Source organism: Bactrocera tryoni, chromosome 3 (assembly GCF_016617805.1).
Source record: "Bactrocera tryoni isolate S06 chromosome 3, CSIRO_BtryS06_freeze2, whole genome shotgun sequence".
Lineage (NCBI taxonomy): Eukaryota > Metazoa > Arthropoda > Insecta > Diptera > Tephritidae > Bactrocera > Bactrocera tryoni.
In genome coordinates this window covers 36,137,458-36,160,856 of record NC_052501.1, presented here as the reverse complement: position 1 = coordinate 36,160,856, position 23,399 = coordinate 36,137,458, and the positions used below count along the sequence as shown (strand labels likewise).

Here is a 23,399-nt window from a genome sequence, read left to right as displayed (position 1 = left end):
GCAGCCCCTTTAGTATTTGTAATACCTATGTTTTTATTAACTCTCGTAGAAAATACATCAACAGCGTTGAGAAGACAGATCTGGGCAAGGCGCAGCAGCAGAATGCCGAGCTGGAAAAAGCGATCGCCATTTACAAAAGTCGACTGCGCGAGTTATCGTTGAAGCTGCCAAAATCCGAACTGGATTCGATGCTTTTCAAAATGGGCATCAAAGATATACTGGATCTGCCGGCTGCTGAAAATGGCGCACTAACCAATGGCAACGCCACCAAAGCGAACAGTAAGTCGAAAGACCTTAGCTCATACCAATTAAGAAATATAATACTTTTTCTCGTTGTGTTGTTGTAGTGCTTGAAGACAAACTGTTGATTGACACCAATTCAATGCATTCGATGAAGTCATCGTCGGGATCATCGTCATCCTTTGTGCCAATCGTGCCGCCACGCAACAATCTACCAAGCCAAATCATACACAAATCGAATAGCCAAAAAATGGAGGAGCTGCTGCTCAACTCCGACTCAGACAGTGACTTCGATCCGCGCGCCGATGAATGCGTCGACGGCGGGAGCAGCAGCAGCAGCGGTGGCGGCAAGAACATTAGCAACGATCTGTTCGGCTTTGAGCCAGCCAAATCATATGGCCAACAATTGTTCACCAATCAGAATAACAATATCAACAACAACAACGATAGTAAATTGGTGAATAACAACCACAACGGCATTAATTTAAGTTTGAGCAACGCCAGTGTCGGCAACAACAGCAATAGTTTAAGCAACAACAATTTTACAAGCGACCTAACGCCGCCGTTACGTAAGTGCTCAACCAATGCTGCTTGGTGACATACATACATACTTACATACATATGTACATATATATGTAACCAATTTGAACTACAAATTCGGCGCTTTGGCATTTCATTTGCAATTAAAAGTTTTCGCCAATTCATCGGCTCTTGCTTACCTTTATATCATAAGTACATAAACATATGTATGTATGTATATGTCCGCACAAACACACTTGTGCAGTTTATTTTAAACGAATTGTTTGGTTTGTTTTGTTTGTGAAATAATTGTTTGTTTGTTGCGTTAATGATTATTTTTCTCTGTTCTCTTTTCGCGCTTTATCTCGATCGTATAGTGGCACCTCCGCCTAAAGTGGCCGCACCCAGACGCAGTACATCGGTCACGAACAACATCACAAGCACAAACAACAATAATAACATAACCGTGACCAACGGCAATACAGATCTATTCGGCTCGGATCCATTCGAAATAAATAATGGACCCAGTATTTTCAAGGTGAGCGTTAATGATGATGATGCTGCTACTATTAGCCGCTGCTTTACTATACTTCGCTATTTGTTTCATTATGTTTACTTTATTTATTTTATTCTTTCATAAACTACATGAGTTTTAAGTTTGTTATCAGTGTGCTAAAGGTCATTTAACAATGACATTGCTGACTGTTTTATATAGAATCTTACGCGCCATTGAGAGCTTAAGGGGTTTGATTCTTAAATTCTTACATGCTAATGTGCCTAATACTTCCATAGAGAGCTATGAGGAGACATATGTATACGCACATCCGAAAAAAGTAGGTTTGCGGTGCCCCTCATAATTTGGTGCTGGACGATCCAACGTGTTCAAAAATTCCATATTCATTCAATAGTTTCCTCAAGTAACGCCCAGAGAGTTTTTCGGAATTTCCAATTACTTTTATTTTTGGAACACTTTGGAGGCAAAAATTTGACTTTTAGCGAAAAAATCGGAAAATTTGCTAATGCCAAAATTTTAAGATAACTCTTCGACGTAAGTAGCCTTGTAAATTATACAAGGTCTGTCGCAAAAGAAACAGAACTTTTTAAATATAACTGTTTCTGGTGGCGCCACCTATTGGTGGGTATATGAAATAAAAAGTTTGATCTCTTGTTGACATTTCGTAAAAATTATAAGACAATTGGTTAACTACAATCGATGTTATCGATCAAAAAGTGACAGCAGTTTTTGGTCATCGGTCGTAAAATGCAAAGAGCAAATATTAAATTTGGTTTTAAACTTGGGAAAGCGTTTACTGAAACTTTTCAAATTATGAAAAAAGTTTATGGTGATCAGTGCCTATCCCGTAGTAATGTGCATGAGTGGTTTAAGCGATTCCAAGATGGTCGTGTGGACCTCTGTGACGATCAGAAGTCGGTCGTCTTCAGAAGTCAAAAATAAAGACAATGCTGATTTGTTTTTACGATTCCGAGGGTATTGTACACCGAGAGTTCGCCCCACCTGGCCAAACGATTAATGCTGTGTTTTACCTTGGTGTTATGAAACGTCTTTTGTCACGCATTCGTCGTGCTCGACCACAATACCGTGAGGCAGGGTCCTGGCGCCTGTTGCACGATAATGCGCCGTGTCATCGGTCGACGCTTGTCACTAATTTTTTGACAAAAAACTCCATATTAACCATTAATCACTCACCCCACTCACCTGTTCTGGCACCCTGTGATTTTTACCTATTTGGAAAACTTCATTTGCCCATGAAAGGACACTGGTTTCAGAACATTTCAGCTATCCAAAAGGCGACGACCGATATTCTCAAGAGCATTCCGAAAAATGACCTTAAACACTCATTTGAAATGCTAATTGACCGGGCTAAACGCTGTATCGGAGCACAAGGAAACTATTTTGAATAAAGAAATATAACTTTGGAAAATATTAATTTTTTGTTGTTTTTTTTAACAGTCCTGTTTCTTTTGCGACAGATCTTGTATATTGAAACAGTATTCAAGATTTTAAAATGATCGGTGCAGTAGTTTTGAAGTTATTAGGGACACTCGCTTTGAAAACAATAGTGTTTGTAAAAAGTTTGTAACAAAAAAAATCTAATTTAAAAGGTTTAGGAAACAGATATACAAATTATTTTAACTTCAAAAATTTTTCTCAAATTCATTTAAAATTACGATAAGAAGATCTTTTAAGTTTGACATAAAAAAAAATGTTTCAGGAGGCAGAATTCGTAGAAAGCTGTGTATGTGGAAGTAAATCGAAACCCACTCACGTCCTTTTAAACATGATATTCATTGATTCTTCAGCTTGCTTTTTCGCGATGTGAAATTTTTTTGTCCTCTTCAAATGGTGGTATTTCTCCGAGATTTCGGAAGTACTAGGTCGAAAGTTTTAATTCCAGTATGTTCCGCTCATTGAAAGTAATTTTGTGAGTTTCTTTGTTCCGTGTTTATGGTGCTTATGAAATTACAAAAAAAAACTTTGACGAATGGGGTGCTTCACCTATTTTGTCTCAAACATACTTATCTAGCATTTATTCTATTCTAGTAGCCTCCTGATATGGAAACAGAACGCGATTTTTCGGCATATATTATTATCATTATATTTTATGATCGGTCTTACCTTAACTTTTACTGAACCTTGAAATAGCTTAGAGGTTGGAAATTAACACGAAATTTGTTTTAGAGAGTGCATTTTTATTCAACATTTCAGCAAGAATGAAGTAAATTAAAAATGAATTAGGATGTAAAGCAAAACATAAGTCACGATGGTACACACCTAACGGATGATCCATGTAGAGATACATTTTTCAATAGTCTTTTGTTTGACAGATCACGTGTGAGTCATGTCAGGTTGTCACGTTTCATCATGGAAAACCTTACGCCTGAGCAATGTTTACATATCGTTCAACTCTATTACGAAAATTCACCTTCTGTAAAGAATGTGACTCGCACGCTTAGCTCAACTTATGGTCAACATAATCGGGCTACTGAACGTACTATTTGGAACATCATCACCCATCTTGAGACCCATCATTTATTACTGAATAATATTCGACAGAATAAACAAATTCCAACACGCAGTGAAGATAATATAGCAGCCGTAGTTGAGAGTGTGCACGAAGACCGTGGAGAGTCGATTCGGTGCCGTTTGCAGCAACTCGGACTGATGTATTGAATGGCTTTTCGCATTTTACGCCGAGATCTTAAATTCAAAGCGTACAAAATACAACTTGTGCAAGAACTGAAGCCGCTCGACTATCCCAAGCGACATGGCTTTACTCTATGGGCTCTTGCAAAGCTCCAAGAAGATCCGACATTTTCGTGCCAAATTTTGTTCAGCGATAACGTGAAACGTGTGATATCACACCGTTAGACTTTTTCCTGTGGGAATATGTAAAGTCTGAAGTCTATACGGCTTCGATTCAGGCCATCACGCACATCATTCACGCGTGTCATTCAACAGTTACTAATCGAAATGGTTGAAAATTGGACTCAACGTATGGACCATCTGAGACGTAGCGGCGGCCTACATTTGAAAGAGATAATCTTCAAAAAATATATGTCAAAGAATGTTCTTTCGAATGATAGTAAAGATTTCCTATTTGAAGATTCCGTGTTTTTTCTTCAAAAAAGTAGGGAACCACGAAATGGATCACCCTTTATTAGTCTGATAACTTCGATAAAATAACGGGTGGGCCATATAAAATTTTAAATTTAAAGAGTCAATAAAAAAAAAGGCTTAATATTTTTTAAAGGTCTAACATTTATTTAAAAGGTTGTTTTATGAAATTTATTTGTGGAAAACAATTTCGGACAAATGACCACCACGGCTGAGTTTACAGTAGTTTATCCGATCCACCCCATTTTGGAGTACTTTCTCGATGTTTTCAGGCCTTATGGTAGCTACAGCAGCTTGAATCTCGTACTTTAGATCTTGAATTGTTTCTGGATGGTTGGCGTAACATTTATCTTTAACAGCTCCCTACAGAAAATAGTCCAACGGAGTTAAATCGCAGCTTCTGGGAGGCCAATTCACATCGCCAAAATGGGCCGATGATTCCACCAGACCAAAATCCGCACCATACCGTGATTCGTGCTGGGTGCATTGGCTTCTCAACGATTACGTGCGGGTTTTCTGTGCCCTGAATGCGACAATTCTGCATGTTAACGTAACCATCGAGGTGGAAATGAGCCTCGTCCGAAAAGATGATTTTTCGGTAAAATTGACCAACCTCGGTTTCTTTTTCAAGTTTTCAATGTTTCCCAGTTTTCTTCTGGTGAATAGCGACCCATTTCGTAAATTTTAGTCTTTTTACTGAATATCTGTCACTTTCAGAATGGTATTTGACGTTTCCAATGTCGAAATATAGATAATTCAGATTTAAAACGTTAGATGGCCCACCCTGTATAAATCGTTTGAATATGTTTGTTTACAGGCCACAGCTTTAAAGTAATGAAGATGATAGCTTTGTGCGAGCTCGTCTTCAAAATGAGAGAAATAAAAATAAATTTTCTAAAACAATTTTTTTTAATGTTTAATTATCCCCTTTTGAATAATTTGGAGTAGTTGTTGTAGTTTCCGTAGTTGAAATTAAAAATTTAAAAATTATTATTAATTACGATTTTATGGATTACAGAATAAAAAAATAATGCCGATGTTAATTTAATTATTTTTCGAATGCCTCATTTAATGTTATGATTACTATCTCTTAGTTTGAAATAGTTTGATAAGCTTTTATTGAAACATAAAACGTTTGCACTACATAGTATACCTCATTTATATTACTTTCAGAGCAAGATGATGAGTGTAGATGACTTCACGTTGGAGAGTTTGGATCCATTGCGAAAGTAAGCCGGTCGCGTCATTCGGAGCGTCGTCGAAGCCTCTTTATATTGATTACGTGAACGCTCCAACAAATGCTTCCAACTCCAAATGAACCGTTAGAATAACTAATATGATCGCATATCTGCAAGGCACGACGCCAAGGCGTCCATTTGGAGGCATACCAAGTATTTTCAATGCCGAAACGATACAAATGCTTAAAACTGTAATATGTTTGCATCGAATATTTGTATACATTTACTTACACACACACACACACACACACATAAAAACAGTTATAGATTTTGTGTATATACGGATGCATTAGATAAATATTATGTAAGATTAATTAACGCTTGTGAGCGCACGGCCTTACAGTGATGCACGCATATAGAGCGCATATACGCGGGCTGCCCAAGCGATCTGCCTGTATATTGTGTAGATTCAGTCGGAAATTTCAACTAAATTCGTGCTTCCTTTAAATAACTGTATTATTTCCTATTTGCAAGTATTTGTTTGTGTTTTCTCCTCTCTTTCTGTAATTGAACCACTTAGCGGCGGCTTAAGTCCAACAGTTTTCCTACGAGTTAAGGTGTATTTTTTGCGCTCCTTAATGCTCCGCTAATGATGACCCCATAAATACTATGATAAATGATGTGTATAAAATTATTTTATTTATTACGTTTTTTATAAATATAAATATTATATAGGTATATATGTATGTATGTATATGTATCGAATCTATTGATTTAATTATTTTACTGCGATTATTATCAAATTATGATTATTGATTATGGTGATGATGATGAATTCGTTAATTATGAAGATTCGCTGTTAAAGTAAAATTTCTCCAAGGATTAAAAGTGATAGCACCCACCCGCCCCCTCGTATACTCGTACATGTACAATATTAATATTTGGTAGGTATCTATCGCTCCTTAACCAAAACACTCACCCACGCACACACATATATACATATGTATGTGTAACTATATAAAGTAACGGTTATAATCCTTATGATAGTAATGATCACAATTATTACGAATATTTTAAAAGTTTATGTAAAATAATTGAAAATATGTGCTTTGTCTGTATGTTAAAAATGTTAACAGTTGAAATTGAACACATGCACGCACACCCACACACGTCTACCATAAATAATGTTTATACAAAATGCTTTGTTATATAATGAGTATGAAATTGAGGATAATTAGTTGATTTCGATGTTTGCTAATAATTATGTTTATTGTAATGATAATGATGTAGATGGTGATTATTATTATTATTATTTTGTACGTTGTACGTTATTTACTAGCGAAGTATATAAATAAAGAAATAAAAAACAATAAATTGTGGAAAATGCTTTTATTTTTTTTACTTTTTCTATCAGCTGGGAAGTTTTTATTGATACTTTTATCAATATTTCTGTTTGTTCTACTTATCTACTACAACAATAAAAGAAATTTACAAAACTGTTCCGTGAGACAAGCAAATCAGTTGAATTTATTATGCAAGCCCTACAACTAAAATTAAAATATAAACTAGTGTTTACATAATAGCAAGGCAATTCAGCTTAAATAAAACACTTAAAACAATTATAATAACGCAGCAATTAATATAAATACAATAAATCACTTAAATTCTTAGGCGTACAAGAAAGTTTTCTCTACTAACAGGCTTCGCTTTTTGGATGTTTTCTCGAAATCGCTTTGAGCTGAGATGGTTACGCGTACGTCATAAACGAAACGACCTGTCAAACTCTCACGAGCCTGCGGCCCTTTCTGTTCCATACGTCTATGAATTTTTCTGTCAAATGCACTGCAAAATAAGTAACGGATCAAAACTCTCTTATTCTCTAGTTAACTTATTTCCAAGTAGCGGTGCTTTTTTCAATAGCCTTTTCTTGACAGATCACGTGCGAGTCATGTCAAGCTGTCATTTTTTTTTGCTCAATATTGGCAGTTCATCATGAAAAAACTTACGCCTAAACAATGTTTACAAATCGTTCAACTTTATTACATGCGCTTCGCTCAACTTAAGGTCAACATAATTGCCCTACTGAGCTTACTATTTGCAACACCATCACCCTATTGAAACCTAAGATTCCAATAAGATAATACTCGACCGAATAGACCACGTCCAGAATGCAGAAATATAACAGCCGCAGCTAAAGAGTGCACGAAGAACGACCGCGAGTCGATTCGGCGCCGTTCGCAGCAACTCGGACTGACGTGTTGAATGACTTAAATTGAAGGCGTACAAAATACAGCTTGTCCAAGAACTGAAGCCGCTCGACCTTCCCAAGGGACATCATTTCTCTCTATGGGCTCTTGGCAAGTTCCAAGAAGATCCGACGTTTTCGAGCCCGATTTTGTTCAGCGATGAGGCCTATTTTTGGCTCAATGGTTATGTAAACAAGCAAATTGCCGCATTTGGGACGAAAAGCAACCTTAAGAGATTCAAGAGCTGCCATTTCATCCAGAAAAAATTAGCGAATTGGTGTGGTTTGTGGGTCGGTGGAATCAACGATCCATGTTTCTTCAAAAATGATACCGGTGAGAGCGACTTTTGGTATCAACAAGACGCTGCCACTTCCCACATATGGCATCAATCAATGGATTTATTGAGAGAACACTTCGGTGAGCAGATAATTTCACGTTTTGGGCCGGTCGATTGGGCACCAAGACGTCATATATCACACCGTTAGACTTCTTCCTGTGTGGACATGTAAATTCTAAAGTATATGAGGACAATCCTGCTTCGATACAGGCCTTGGAGAAAAACATTGCGCGTGTCATTCGCCAGTTATCGAAAATTGGACTCAATGGGTGGACCATCTGAAACGTAGTGGCGGCCAACATTTGAAAGAGATAATCTTTAAAAAATAAATGCAATAGAATGTTCTTTCGAATGATAATTAACAACCTATTAAATATGAAGTTTCTGTGTTTTTCTTTGAAAAGTAGGGAACATCAAAATGGATCGCCCTTTAAATAAAAATGATTACAGTGACGGGCTGAGTCGATTAAGCAATGCCCATCTGTCTGTATGTACATACAGTCCCTGAGTTTATGAGATATCGATCTGAAATTTTGCATATGTCCGTCCTTTTCTCCCTGCTTATTTGTCAAAATTGCTGATATCGGACCCCTAAATCATCATTATGGTCTTCATGTAAATCATATCATTGAATGGAAAACCCTTTTATTTGACGAGATCTCTTCACGAAATTCAGCACAAATTATTGTTCAAAGCAACGGTACAATCTCCGAAGAAATTATTCAAAACGAACCACTATAGCTTATAGTTGTCATACAAACTGAACGATCAAAGTCAATTTTTTGGAAAGACAACTTTTTTCTGACAAGGTGCCACCTGGAAGTTTGGCTTAGAATATGCCCAACGTGTACCGTTGCTCCGAAAAAATGTTCAGTTCGGACCACTATTATATACAATCGCTATTCAAACTTTGAATCAAAATCAAGGAAATTCTTTTATGCAATAAAAATGGATTCGTGTATGACAAAAAACTATTTTCTTCTTTTGTAAAACCAATTAAAAATTTTGAGTTTCAAAGGTCAGCCATCTCAGCAGAAGCTTGTTTTCCATCAGCTCTAGAAAAAAATCATATTCCATATCAAACAATTTTATTTCTTTCCGTCTTCGGTATCCATCATTAACATATATCTTTATAAAACTTAATTTATAACTCATTACGGTTTAAACAAATGCTCTGTTAAGACTAAGTGTTAAACTTAACAATCGTGGTAACTTCTTATACCTAACCTAAAGTATCGGATACGAGTATCTTCTTCGTTCGCTTACACATTAAAAATACGAATAAAAGTGCAAATGGCTGTGAGCTTAAAGTGCCAAGTAAATAAATGTTTATGGACTTTTGAGGGGAATGTTTTTGCTAATAATTTATGCGTTTGAAAATGTGTTTGCTTACATAATTCTACGACTTGTAAATGTATATATGCATTTATGTATATGTATGTATGTGCAATAGAAATCATCGCCGCGACTGACTGTTTGCGCACAAAGGCAAATTCCGAGTGCGCTTTTCATCAAACGCCGGCGACTTTTAGCGCAATGACATAATTCTAAATTACGAACCTACAAACCTCTCCAACTTGTGCATGATATTTTTACTTGAGTTTGCTTTAATTAATTGTATTTTTTATTCGCACGTGCGCCTTTTCACTTTTTACTACGGATACTTGTTACATAATCAGCTCAGCTTGATTAGTTACAATGCTTGCTCACTTACTACTTATTGCAAAATTTTCATAATTTTTAATTTTTTTTTCTCTTTTTAGGGTTTTGAGTTACTACTTGTCGCAAAATTTCCGTTATCCGTTAGAAAACCATTTTCAATATTTCCTGAATAACGCCGTGATTAATTTACATATGTATGTATATGCTCGCCCTTTTGATAAGTTAAAGGTCTTGTGCTGATTGCGTTACGTCAATTGATTAATCCGAAAATTGGTTTACACTTCCTTGTACAACAACCCTTTCATCTATTCCATTGCGCTTCATTCCTTATCGTTCAACAAATGCGCCTGAGCTTGTGATATCAATAGATTTGCTGGATCTGCAACTGCTACCGTTAGCTTACTTTGCTCAACTGCCGAGTCCCTCGTAGGTTCATTCTATAACATGTCATTGTAGCGCTTCGGTGCCGAAGCATTCAACTGCCGTGCATTCATGTCAGAGCTCTAGAAATTAAAGCAAAATATTTATGCACCTCGACATTAAGATATTTTTATCGAAATAAGTAAAACAATATATGTATATATGTATATATAAAGTTGTAAGTATGTATATAATTGAATGAGCATGTGTATTTATGTATGCGCGTTACTAATGAGCTCCGAAAAAACAGTTTTTGAAATCAGTTTGGCAAAATCTATCAGGGCGTAAAGTTAGACGGAACATTGTGTCTAGATAATGTGAATCATCAGTACATCCGCAGCAATAAAATATCTATTATAGTCCAGTCATTTAAGCTTAAATTATGTAAGAATCTCGGAAATCGATATACCCATTTATATGTCTGTAAATACTTGTAGACAGACATATAAATGGGTATATCGAATTCCGAGGTGAACTTACTATAATGACTGGACTATTAGTATTAAACACTTTTGAATTTTCGAAAAAAACACGTCGAAATATTTATTTTGTCTAGTTTGGTATGACTGCCAGTGACATCTCCGCCAAATTTCACATCAAAATAGTCAAACACTAGTGATTACGCTTGTCTTTCTGAAGTAGATAAAGTGGATTCGGCGATTTTTACGATGAGTGAAGTTATTCAATAAAGAAGTTCCATTAAATTTTGTTTCTGGTGCCGATAATTGTTTGTTGCCTGCAAGTGTTTTTGATTGTTAAAAATTAGTCAAAGAGGGCCGAGAACGCGCTGACTACGAACCGCTACATCAACATCAACTGATGGACAACACGTCAATAAAATAAAGGAATTGTTGCTTAAAAATCGTCAGAGCTCTTATTGACATCGTTGGAATATCGGAAGGATCAATGAAAACTATTTTGAAATTTTATTTTATTTATCATTTGGGCCGAAGAAAAGTAAAAACACGATTGCTTCCAAAATCACTAATCTTTTTTAGAAAAACAGCGTAAAATAAATCGATCGATATAAATCGATGAAATTTTGTGAAGTCAAAAAAAATGTTCGCTGCGCAATGCGCTTATGCTTTTCTTGCGGCGCAGATGTCGGGAGCTTACAAGCGCACTGCGCAACGATCAATGTGCCGTACGTTTTAAGAGCGGTAGGGGGACAAAAAATTCAATATCTTTGGAATGATATAAATGAACAAACATTTTTTTGCACATTATTAAAGGGGAATATTTTCCGCGTTGTGTCACATACTTTTCAGTTTTTTTTGGAGTGAAGAACACATGAAAAATTTCAATTGTTTAATAAAAAATTATGTAAAATATTATTAATTAAACAATTGGACCGTGAAAAAATATCTATAATATAGCACGAACTTCACAAAATTTCATCGATTTATCTCCAGTAGTTTATATGAAAATAACTTTACAATTTTATCATGCTCTAAATTTCAACCTGCAATAACAAAAAAATGAACTTTAACGAAATATTTATATCACAGGGTATGCATCTATCCTAATGAACTGCTAGTTTTCAAAATCGGTGATTTTGCGAAATCTTCATGGACCACTTGACGTGGTTTGACCCAGTTGTCTCAATCTCACGATAGGTCACGCGACCTTCGTGCGATATCACTTTGCGCACTGCATCAATAGTTTCAGGAACAACAACTGATTTTGAACAATCTTCAAGGAAGTCGTCTTCTAGTCAAAAATTTAATTAAGTTTATAGATGCACTATTCCTGAGATAATTCACGTTGAAAGTTGTAAAAAATAATCGTACGAAAATGTTCTATATGTATATGAGTTGCACGATTGCAACACTAGTGTTGCCAAAACCCGAAATATAAAAGGCAACAAGCTGGTACGGACTGATAACCTACAGAGAACAAGGAACAGTTCAGAAATATAATATAATATTGTTACAGTATTATTGTGGTATTTCATGTGTTATATCACCATAACTCACAAATATATTGTAAAATTAATAGAATGCACAGATTATAATAACACACATACCGTAGATTGGTCAACTAAGTCATACTTATTTCAACAATTATTAAAATGTGGGTATGGCCCGCCCCCTAATATTTTTAATAATAATGTCTGATAAACCATTATAACTATTTGAACCAAATTTGCTCAGGATAAATATTTGTGGCACCTCTTTTGAATGATAGAATGTGTGAAATCGGACTATAACCACGCCAACACCCTGGTTAAGTTGAAAGCTATTAAATGTATCCATCGCCACCAAGTCTTTCCAATGAAGTAGAGGTCTTCCTCTTATTCTGCTTCCCCCGGACGACATGTTCATCCGTTCATGACGGAGCTTTTGGTGCTGATCAACGTCAGTTTGCACAACCGTATTATTTTTGCGGAGATACCAAATTCAGACTTCGTGCATAAAGGCAGCTTTTTTTCGTGCTGTCAAAAGCCCCTTTAAAATCGACGAATAGGTGGTGTGTGTCGATCCTTTTTTCACGGGTCTTTTTCAAGATTTGGTAGATGGTGAATATTTGATCAATTGCTGATTTTCCAGTCTTAAAGCCACACTAATAAGGTCCAATCATTTTGTAGACGGTGGTCTTTAATCTTTCACACAATACGCTCGATAGAACCTTTGCGATGTTTCATATGCACACTGAAGGGGGTATTCTACTCTAGAATTTTGAAAAATTCGATTTTTTTCCTTATATTTAAAGTTTACACCCTTAAGAACATATCCTCCAAAGGATTTTTAAAATTTAAAATTATTTTAAGAGCTACAGTTACTTTAGTGACGCAGTACCTAGCCCGGTTCGGTGGTATCGAATTTTTTAAACGCGTTTTTCTCGAAGCTACTTTTTTCCACACGGTACCGGCATTATCTCAAGTTCTATATAACCGATTTACTTGAAATTTTGTGTGAACCTCCTTTATATAATCCTTTATCGTTCCTACCAGCAAAATTTTTGTTTTTAATATTTTAAAAAAATTCAGGAATTTCAAAACAAAAAGCGTAAAAAATAATTTTTTCGTGTTCTCTGAAATAGGGACTATAACAGCATCCTTACTGATTAAGAATTTCTTTTGATTTTTTTTTCAGACCACCAGGAGAGTCAGGATCAATGTCACCAGGATGCGCCATTTTGTTTTACAACTGTCTCTCCCCCCCCCCTAATTATTTTAATTTTTAATATTTTTTTGTAAATTTTTTTTTCTGTATTCTAAAGATATCAATAAAAACACCATAAAAAAATGGATAGTAAAAATATTAATTGCCTTTTTTTTACGCCACTTTAAAAATTACCTGAAATTCATGCTTCTAGAGTAGAATACCCCCTTAAATTCCAATCGCAATAATTTACGTAACAAGTATACGTGTGTCAGAATTATTAAATTTCACAAAAATATGGTAAAAAATAAGACACCGTCCACCTTCATGTGAAATCATCCGTATCAGAAAGTACTTCACCAATCCTACAACGTGTAAATGGGTGAAAAATGCCATATATTTCCTTCATTTTACAGTATACAAATCGAAAGTCAATGAAGTTATCGAAAGAAAAGTTTGTAAGTGCCCTTAAGATATAGCATCTACGTCCCATCAAGACCCCAAATGCCGAATATGTGGACTTAGTCTATGGTTGACTTTGACACCCATTTTTCCATCAGGATTTTCAAAGATCTGGTTGACTTTTTACTTCATATATCGGCAATGTGTTGGATATTATAAGGAAATTCGGAGATAATCTCTAACTAATAAAAGTGTATCCTTGTACCTAATTATTACTGCTTAAGGTAATAACATAATCTCCGAAAAAATTACAAAAGAAATGCATCTATGAAGGGTATATTTGCTTCGGTGCAGCCGAAGTTAACGTTTTTTCTTGTTTGTTTTCAGATTGGTAGGAGGGTTAAAGATACACACTTCATCAGCTGCTAATTTTTGAGTTTTTCTTTTAGTTTTTTTGAAAGTGAAGTTATATATATTTAAGTGTGATTATGTTTGTGTTATCGGTGCGAAAATGAGCTTCGAACAAAGGGCCAGCATTAAATTTTGTTTTGAAATTGGTAAAACTTTCATCGAAACGTTTCAATTGATGAAACAAATTTATGGCGATAATTGCCTATCCAGTAGCAGAGTGCACGAGTGGTTTCAACGTTTTCAAAGTGGTCGTGAGGACATAAATGACGATCAACATGTGGGCGAATCAAAATCCGTGATCATCGGAAATTCCATCGAAACTGTGCGTGAATTCATTACAAATCAGCCGAAATCATCATTGAAATTCATGGAAATGGAATTGAACATCTCCAAAACATCGATTTATCGCATTTTGACTGAACATTTGGGCTTACGAAAGGTGTGTGCACGGTTTGTTCCGCACAAAATTGACTGACGACCAAAAATTGCTCATATCGATCGACGCTTGTGACCGATTATTTGACCAAAAATCACATTTTAACCATTAACCACTCCCCGTATTCACCTGATATGGCACCGTGCGACTTTTTCCTTTTCGGAAAAATGCATTTGCCCATGAGAGGAAAGCGTTATGCAGACGTAGAGGCCATTCAAAAGGCTTGCACCGACATACTGGCGGCCATACCGGCCAACGAGCTAAAACACTCGTTCGACATGCTTTTGGACCGTGCAAAAAGCTTATTGAAACAGAAAGAGACTATTTTGAATAAAATAAATTGATTTTGCCAAAAAACCATTTATTCTATTTTTTTGTTTAAGTCCTGTGTACTTTGGAAAGCACCTTGTATTTGAGTTAGTTTGATTTTTATATGAATATTTTAGCGAAGTTATATATACTAATGACTTTATGAGCAGTAAAATAAATGAATAAATTATTGATTGATTTCTTCGAATTATGTATATTGAATTCTTACGCAACATGCCTTAATACAAAGTTTTGCGACACCTAAAAGTATTTCCCTGGGTTTGTTCAGTGTTGCTATAATTTCAACTTCAAGTCTGATAAAAATTATGGCTATAATAATTTCGTTTGAAATGGAGATTTCTTCCCACTTTATAATTTAAACAAATATATGTATAAATAATTAATAATAGATTTGTTTGTTTAATTTGTTTAATAAAAATCACATGCGCTTTATAAGTGAATGATAGTATTGTGTGAACGCTTTAAAATACCTTTCGTCATAAATAAAAACCAATTTAAATGAGTCAAGCATTTTAGAATAAAACATACGCTAATTGTTTTTGGACGTGAAGAGACTATATATATAACGCCAACGGTTGGAAAAATTCTGAAATATATAATATAAAAAATATGTAAATATGTAAAGAAATTTCCAAACTTGAAAAAATACAAAGCATAAGCGAACAACACGGGCAAATACACCAACAAATGAAGAACTGGGAAACACCAAAAACTGCAACAAATATTTCTACAATAACAAAAAAACAAAGATACACACCTTGAAAGCAAACGGGTTTAATTAGCAATTATTAGCAAAAACTATAAAAGTAAAATAAATAAACAGCGTTTTGTTTAAATAAATGTTTTCGTTTATTTTTTTCAACTCAATTACATTTGTTAAAGATACCTGGATGTGTGCAGGCATTCATATGTTCACGTCGTAATAAATAGTAATAATAGTAAAATAGTAGATAAATCTTAATAATTTCGCTTAAATAAAAAATATAAAATCATAAATATTTCAAATATACATATATATGTATGCAAAACGTAAACAATTTGGCTTAGTAAAAATAGTTTTTGTTTGTTTTAGTTTTAAATTTACATTTAATGCATGCTTTTAGCATTTAGTTGTGTCTCGTGAATATACTTAACCTACAAATCAAGTTTTACACTGCATGCGCAGTACAGACATTAAAGCTACGTTTCTGAAAGCCGTTCATTAGTGTAAATAACACTACTCAACAAATCTGAAGGAAATATTTGCAACTGATATGCTGAGAGGTCTGTGGGGTGTTTTAGGCGTGCTGATTACGAATTTGAGTCCAAAAATTTTCCTTCGCGTGTAGCTTTTTGGTCAATTAGGTAAATGGTGGTGGTTTGATCCATACACCACTTGACGATTTCGATTTTTGCAACACAAAATAGCAAGAAACAGCCTCCACCACCACAGTCGCAGGATGACAGTAAACTAGTGTAATTATAATTCAACAACTATATATATTGCATATACTTAAAATACACACAAACTAAGCTTCTAATTTATATATTTATACTGAGCTGATCCTCATCACTATGAATTTCGCCACAAAAAAACAAACGCCCGCAAACTGATAAATGTATACTCATAGCTCTGTCACTTGTTGGGAAAATAATTATTGTTCGTTATGTCTGTTGATAATGTCTATCAATAACTGCATTTAAATGCTCAATCAGTCGGTAGCACATTAAACACGTGTAAGATGCTTTCGCGGTCAAAAGTCCCGAAGTAGAAAGCTAATCGATTGTCGTCTTATTTATTACATTTTTTAATAATATAAATTTTGGAATGTGAACCTAATATAAATTCTTTTTTTTTATCAAAACTAACTACATACAAATCAAAAGTCAACGACAATACATAGATATATAAAAGAAACATACACAAATAACCATATGCATCTATTATTATCGAACATATAACATTAATTTGTTTTACTAAGTGAGCAAGGAAGGTTCAAAGATAAACTTGCTAATTTAACTATATAATTTCGAATTGTAAATAAATTTTTCAAAATTAAACACAATATGTAATCGTTTATAAATATATATATATAGTATGTATATCTGTAAGCGCAACAAAATATATTTTAAGATTTGTTGTGTAAACGGTAATTGCGAGCTATAACTAACCGAGTACTTTATATACATTTTTGATTTTAAAAGCCTGGGTATATTAGCAATAATATTAAAAGTCCCAAAATTAAACAATCGCTACATAATATGTTGCCTTTAGAAGTACATATGTACAGTTAAAAATAAATTTATGTAATAACAATTCTAGAAGTTATGTTTAAAATTCGTCCCTACAACATTGAAATAGTTTCGTTTAGTGCGGGAGCAGGTTGATTTGGATTTAATTTTTTGCAGATGAGGAACCGCGGGATATTTCAACAAAACAAAATGATTGGGGGAGATGGTAGAGGCACATATATTTGGACGCTCCATATCACACAATCATTCATTACGCAGCAAGTGCATCCAATTCATTTGTTTTCTTTTTCGGATGTTTTACCTGATTAGACCAATCGCCAGTGGGCACGGTGGCGCGATAAAATTTCGAGCTCGTCTTGTTGAAAATGGGCAGGAGCTCGTTAGCTTCATCTGATAGTGCCTGTAATATAAAAGAGTAAATTGAGTGGAATTATTCAGTTAAGATTTTCCGCCATCCATTATACAGTAATTGAAATTTGAAATGTAATTCAATATTAAAATAAAATAGCCAGTTTAGATAAAGCTTAAGGTAACTCTCTACAAAACAAAAAACAAGAAAAAACTTTAATATCTTCTCAAATAAAAAAGTGTTCATACAAGATGATTCTGACTCAGCGTTCTATATATTATATACATATGTACATAATATATATATACATATATATATACATATATATATACATATATATTTCCTTTTAAATTTTACAAACATCGTGACAAACTTAATATACCCTGTACAGGATAAAATTATTTGTGTGAGCAGTTACTAGCTTATCCAGTTGACTTTAAAGCAGGTGAGTATGTGGGTACTTCAAATGTGATAAAACTCTCGCTTTTTCTAGCGCTATTTGATTATAAGAGATAGGATATTTACAACAGTTGTTTGTTCGTTTCACCACTCTTCGAAGTATGAGAAACAATTTTTAAGATTTTTTTTGTGATATGCCATAGCTTAATATTAGGTTCGCTGATCTTCTACAGTGCGATACCTCTTTAATTTGTATATTCCCACAGTTCTTTGTACCACATACATAAAAATTGTAATACTCGTACCTTCATATAAATAATCGCATCGGTGCCATATCCTTCGCATGACAACAACACAATATCACCATGGAAATAGCGTGCATATAAGCGCGAAATGGGCAGGCCATAGCCATATCCAGCTAATGGCACTGTATGTAGATCGGATTTTGATGGCTGTGGCGCAGTGCTGTACATGTATTTGAACAACTGATCGGTTTGTGAACGTGGAATGCCGCCACCTTGGTCTGAGATCTGCAAAAGCATATAAAAACGTATGAATATTTTACAAATTGAACAAAACCTCGTTGTTATACCTTCACACATATATCCTCTTTTCCCTCCGCTATGAGCACCTTAATGGGTGGCAGCTTTTCACATTTATCCTGATCGTTATTTTCCACAACAGCACGCATGGAATTCTTAAACAGCTCGAAAAGCATGTGGTATAAATGCGAGGGCACATAAACAGTGCGTATGGGATTATTTGCTTTGTCGTGTGGATTATGCTCAGTGATTTCCAATTCCGGACTGATCAGATAGTATTGATCGCAGAGAAAGCGTGCGTTTTCATAAGCATCTCTTACCACCGATGAGATCTGACAGGCCGGATCCAAGCAGCCAATATGACGACCCTGCTCGTTGGGGAACTGGCCAAATAGTATAGCTGTGAGCAGAAAAGAACAAGAATTTCAATAAATTCACAAAAGAAAAAACAGAAAAAAGCGTTCACTTCGACTGCACCGAAGTATTATAGCTTCGTAAATACAAAGGTTCCGAACAAGAACTACATTTTGATCGGACAGTTTGTAAGACAGCGATCTGAACAATTTCTTCGAAGATTATATTGCTGCCTTGGCGAGTAATCTATGCCAAATTGTCAAATAAAAAGCTAGAGTATGAGCATCAGCAGGATGAAAAGGACGTGTGCAAAATTTCAGATTGATATCCAAATAACTGAGGGACTAGTTGACGAATATACAGACGGACATGACTAAATCGACTCAGCTCGTTGCTGTTGTTGTGGCGGTAGAAAACATTCCTGAAGTAATTTGGAGGAATGCGAATCCGGGTCCGTTCCGGTTAGTTAGATATCATCGCGATCTAAGTTCTATTGTGCGCTCTGGTTCCGTTTACGTAAGCCTGACTGTCGCGGGAATAGGTCTACTTTGAATAACAAAACGCATACGCATATACAACAAAAACGCAAAAACAAAAAAAAAAAAAAAAATTAATCAACAAGACAAGAATCGACTCAGCTCGATTTCAACGTTTCCTTCTGGTTGTTGCAAACTTCGTAGCAAACTTAAACTTCCCCGTTCAGGGTATAAAATTATAAAAAATTATAAAGTTTTACTCACTGTGCTGATTGATTAGCATTCGTATGCTAATGCGTGACATGTATAAACGATCGAGGAAGTATTGTATCGACGATTCCATGCCGCAATCAACGGGGCCGCCCTGATGCTCCTTCATTTCGATGACGCCTTGAGCCATTGTTTGCACCACATCACTGTGCCTATTGCGTATGTGCACCAAAGTGTTGCAAAACCTGATATGGAAGCGATAATGGAACTAATTAAAACCATATCTCAATTTTATTATAGGCCGAAGTAAATGGCTATTTACACAACATGTCTACATACATACATAGATACAATACAATAAATATTCTAAATGGTAAATGCGCTCATAGACTCACATATAACCATTTGCGCGTGCGACAGCTAAGTGCAAACAGTAAAACTTAGATGTCTATGAAGGATTTATTATGCCGGGCATAATTAACTTAGCATTGCGTAATTTTTGCCGGCATGTCGCATTGTATAATAAGTTAGTCATAAAACATGCGAAAATGCTAACCCGATGCAGCTTATTGCGCCTTCAAGCCAAGTCAAGCATAAAGTGATCACACACACCCACATACCATGTATGTAAATATGTATGTATAAATCAATGAGCTACTCTTAACCTGCGTTAATTAAGCAAGAAAGAGAGCTGCGATCGGAGCAGTGATTCTTATTGCAGTACTTACTTTTCCAAGTTACTATGCGTCGGTTCTGCCTTTTCAAACTCCAGCACCTCCTCGAAGCTTTGCACGTACCATGAGCTCACCTGGCTCACTGATTGGGTGTTTAGCAAATGGTCGGGCAGCAACGCGATCTCTTTCATGATATTCGCCAGACGCACGGGCAGCTCTTTACGCAGGAATATAAAGGATTTCTTCTCGCATGCATTTTGACCTGTACGAAGGAGAATAAGTAGAGAGAAACTTAAATTGTAAGTGTTTATTGTTAAATTAAAGATTTTCTAGGTTAGAAAGTAAACTAAATAAATCTATGAAAAATATCAATTGAGACAATAAAAAATAAAAAATAATGATTATCAACAAGTGTTATTGCTCTTCTCATGAACTTCTCAAAAATTTAAGGCATCTAAGGAAGCATGGCAATGAGCTCGAAAATTATCCAAAATTTGGGGCAGCAGCTGTAGTTTACGGCCAACAGCCAAAAAGGTATAAAATCCGATATAGCTTTTCTCACTGCTCGATAACGCTCTCTTAGTTTTATTTGCCGGCTTTGAAGTACCACTTTCAACTCTAGAAAATTGGCAATTTACTCCCCGTGATAAGTATTTAATGGTTCCCAATTGTTTTCTAATTTTGAGGCTTCATTTTAGTTTGTACAATATATGAAATGCTTCACAGTTTTTGCAATTATACAGTTAACACAAATTATAATATACACATTACATTAAATCCGCATTGGAAAACATTACGGCGGCGAAGAACTGATCAGGAGCATGCATCCGCTTCTTTGTAGAATATGGTCGGACGAAAGTATGTCCGACGTTTGGAATTTAAGTGTGCTCTGCCCAATCCACAAAAAGGCAGACTCTGCAATCTGCGCCAACTGCCGTGGGATAAGCCTCCTCCACATCGCATATAAAGTTACATATATAGAGCGTGAACAAACTGATTGGACCTTATCAGTGTGGCTTTAGAGCTGAAAAATCTACAAACGACCAGATTTTCACCATTCAAATCTTGAAAAAGATCCGTGCAAAGAGGATCAACACACACAACTTCTTCGTCGATTTCAAAGCTGCTTTTGACAGCACGAAAAGGGGCTGCCTCTATACCATGATGTCTGAACTTGATTTCCTCGCACAACTAATAAGGCTGTGTAAGCTGACGTTGAGCAATACCAAAAGCTCCGTCAGGATCGGGAATGACCTCTCCGAGCCGTTCGATACCAAACGAGGTTTCAGACAAAGCGACTCTCTATCGTGCGACTTCTTCAATCTGCTGCTGGAGAAAATAGTTCGAGCTGCAGATCTGAATAGACAATTACAATCTCCTATTTATAAGAGTGTACAGCTGCTGGCGTATGCCGATGATATTGATATCATTGGACTTAACAACCGCACCGTTAGTTCTGCTTTCTTCAGACTGGATAAGGAAGCGAAGCAAATGGGTCTGGCAGTGAACGAGGGCAAGACGAAATACCACCTGCCATCAAGCAAACAATCGTCGCACCCGCAACTTGGCTCCCACGTCACTGTTGACAGTCATAACTTTGAAATCGTCTATCTTGGAGCCAGCATTAACACCAACAACAACGTCAGCCCCGAAATTCAACGCAGAATAACTCTTGCAAACAGATGCAGCTTCGGACTGAGTAGGCAATTGCCCTTCCTCGACGAATAAAAATCAAATTCAACAAGTTACTCATCATTCCCTTCCAGCTATATGGACGATGACACATCACATTGGACGAAAATCTTAGTCACATTTCGTGAAAATACAAAGTCATGAATTTGATCGTTCAATTTTAATGACAGCTTTACACTCTGTCCCGAAAGTATCGGGAATTCTTCATTTGAATCTTCGGCTTATGTGGAAGATAGGTAAAATTTTTTTTCCCATGTTGGTAAAACTGTCCTGCAATCTGTCAATCTGTGTATTTAAAGCAGCTATTTATGTCAGGTCGACTGACATCTAAGCGGGAGATGAGAGGGGGAAATGAAGATCCCGATACTTTCTGGACAGGGTGTATACTTTAGTGGTCCGATATCAGCGGCTGCTTCAGATAAGCAGCTATTTGAGGAGTAAAGCACGTACGTAAAATGTCGGACCGAGATCTCTAATACTGAGGGTCTAGTTCGCGTATATACAGGCGGACAGACAGACAGACATGGCTAAATCGATTCAGATCGTGGCGTTGATCACTTATGTATAACAAATTTATGTATCAGCAGAATGACTTATGGCGGTATAATAAAAAATTTTTCTTGAGTTCTGAGAATAAAACTCTCAGAAAATTGGAAACAATTCCGAAGTAAAACATGTGACATAACGAACTTTCTTTTTCATATGAGTTATGTACATATGTACATACATATGTATGAATTGTGTCTAGATATTTATGAGTGTTTTTATAACTCGATTTATTTGCATTTCTTCAAGTTTATGAAGTCAATAACCGGTCGAGGCAAACATAAAAAATGCAAAGTTCAGCAATATAAAAAGTAAACAAGATTTCAAGCACATGAGTAATGAGCAAAGTTAAAAATTAAAACAATGCTTACAAATACATATACATGTATGTACACAGAGTACAGTAATGGACAGCGAAATAGCACACTTTAAGAATGTAATAAAACGACGTTTGTTAATAATATTAACAGAAAAAAATTTTTCTTTTTCATTAGCATTTTTTTGTTCTTTATAAAAAAAATATTGAGTTTCCAACTGAATCTTAGCAATCGGCATCCTACCATCGCTCCTTACATTTCAATGGAGTTTGCATTGTGGCTTTGCGCTGGCCAGCTCAGGACGTCAATACTTTCCGCAGTGACCAATTCATCAGATTTTTAAAAATCCAATTCACATTCATCGATTCGAACGCAAATGGTTTCATAGTATTTTTGAAAATGTTGAGATGTGGAAATCGATCCAATCTACCATCTATCCTCACCAATGGTCCAACGCCGTAACAAGAAGGCAGTATCCAAACCATCACGCTACTACCGCCGTACTTAACGGTTTTTGGATGTATTTGATGTTATATCCTTAACACCTGGAACGATGTACAAATGATTTTCATCGGTTCCAATACAATTCCCCTTTGTTTCATCGATCCAAAGTTCTCTTTAATTCAGTTCTTTAGCAAAGTTTAGTCGTGCTCTTATGTTTCTGTTAAACAGCAATGATTTTTTAT

At 35.6% G+C, this 23,399-nt stretch overlaps 2 protein-coding genes across 11 annotated transcripts in view; one reads left to right on the top strand and one right to left on the bottom strand.

Annotated features, from left to right (window-relative positions):
* LOC120770163 (PTB domain-containing adapter protein ced-6) overlaps positions 1–6,744 on the top strand; it is a 28,012-nt gene extending 21,268 nt beyond the window's left edge. For 3 of the 4 annotated variants that reach the window (XM_040097372.1, XM_040097370.1, XM_040097368.1), the window contains exons 4-7: positions 50–279; positions 348–809; positions 1,137–1,297; positions 5,570–6,570. In XM_040097372.1, coding sequence (XP_039953306.1) covers positions 50–279; positions 348–809; positions 1,137–1,297; positions 5,570–5,629 — 913 coding nt within the window. In that variant the 3' untranslated portion in view covers positions 5,630–6,570. Of the gene's footprint in view, positions 1–49; positions 280–347; positions 810–1,136; positions 1,298–5,569 lie in introns of all 4 variants that reach the window. The other variant, XM_040097369.1, reaches the window with a different exon arrangement.
* A 2,484-nt stretch (positions 6,745–9,228) lies between these two features.
* The window catches only part of LOC120770281 (pyruvate dehydrogenase (acetyl-transferring) kinase, mitochondrial), a 38,205-nt gene continuing 24,034 nt past the window's right edge, over positions 9,229–23,399 (bottom strand). For 6 of the 7 annotated variants that reach the window (XM_040097600.1, XM_040097601.1, XM_040097602.1 and 3 more), the window contains 6 exons: positions 20,213–20,420; positions 19,539–19,729; positions 18,495–18,844; positions 18,208–18,432; positions 17,456–17,554; positions 9,229–10,322 (listed from right to left, as the gene is read on the bottom strand). In XM_040097600.1, the coding sequence (XP_039953534.1) occupies positions 10,257–10,322; positions 17,456–17,554; positions 18,208–18,432; positions 18,495–18,844; positions 19,539–19,729; positions 20,213–20,420 (1,139 nt within the window). In that variant the 3' untranslated portion in view covers positions 9,229–10,256. Of the gene's footprint in view, positions 10,323–15,450; positions 15,509–17,455; positions 17,555–18,207; positions 18,433–18,494; positions 18,845–19,538; positions 19,730–20,212; positions 20,421–23,399 lie in introns of all 7 variants that reach the window. The other variant, XM_040097607.1, reaches the window with a different exon arrangement.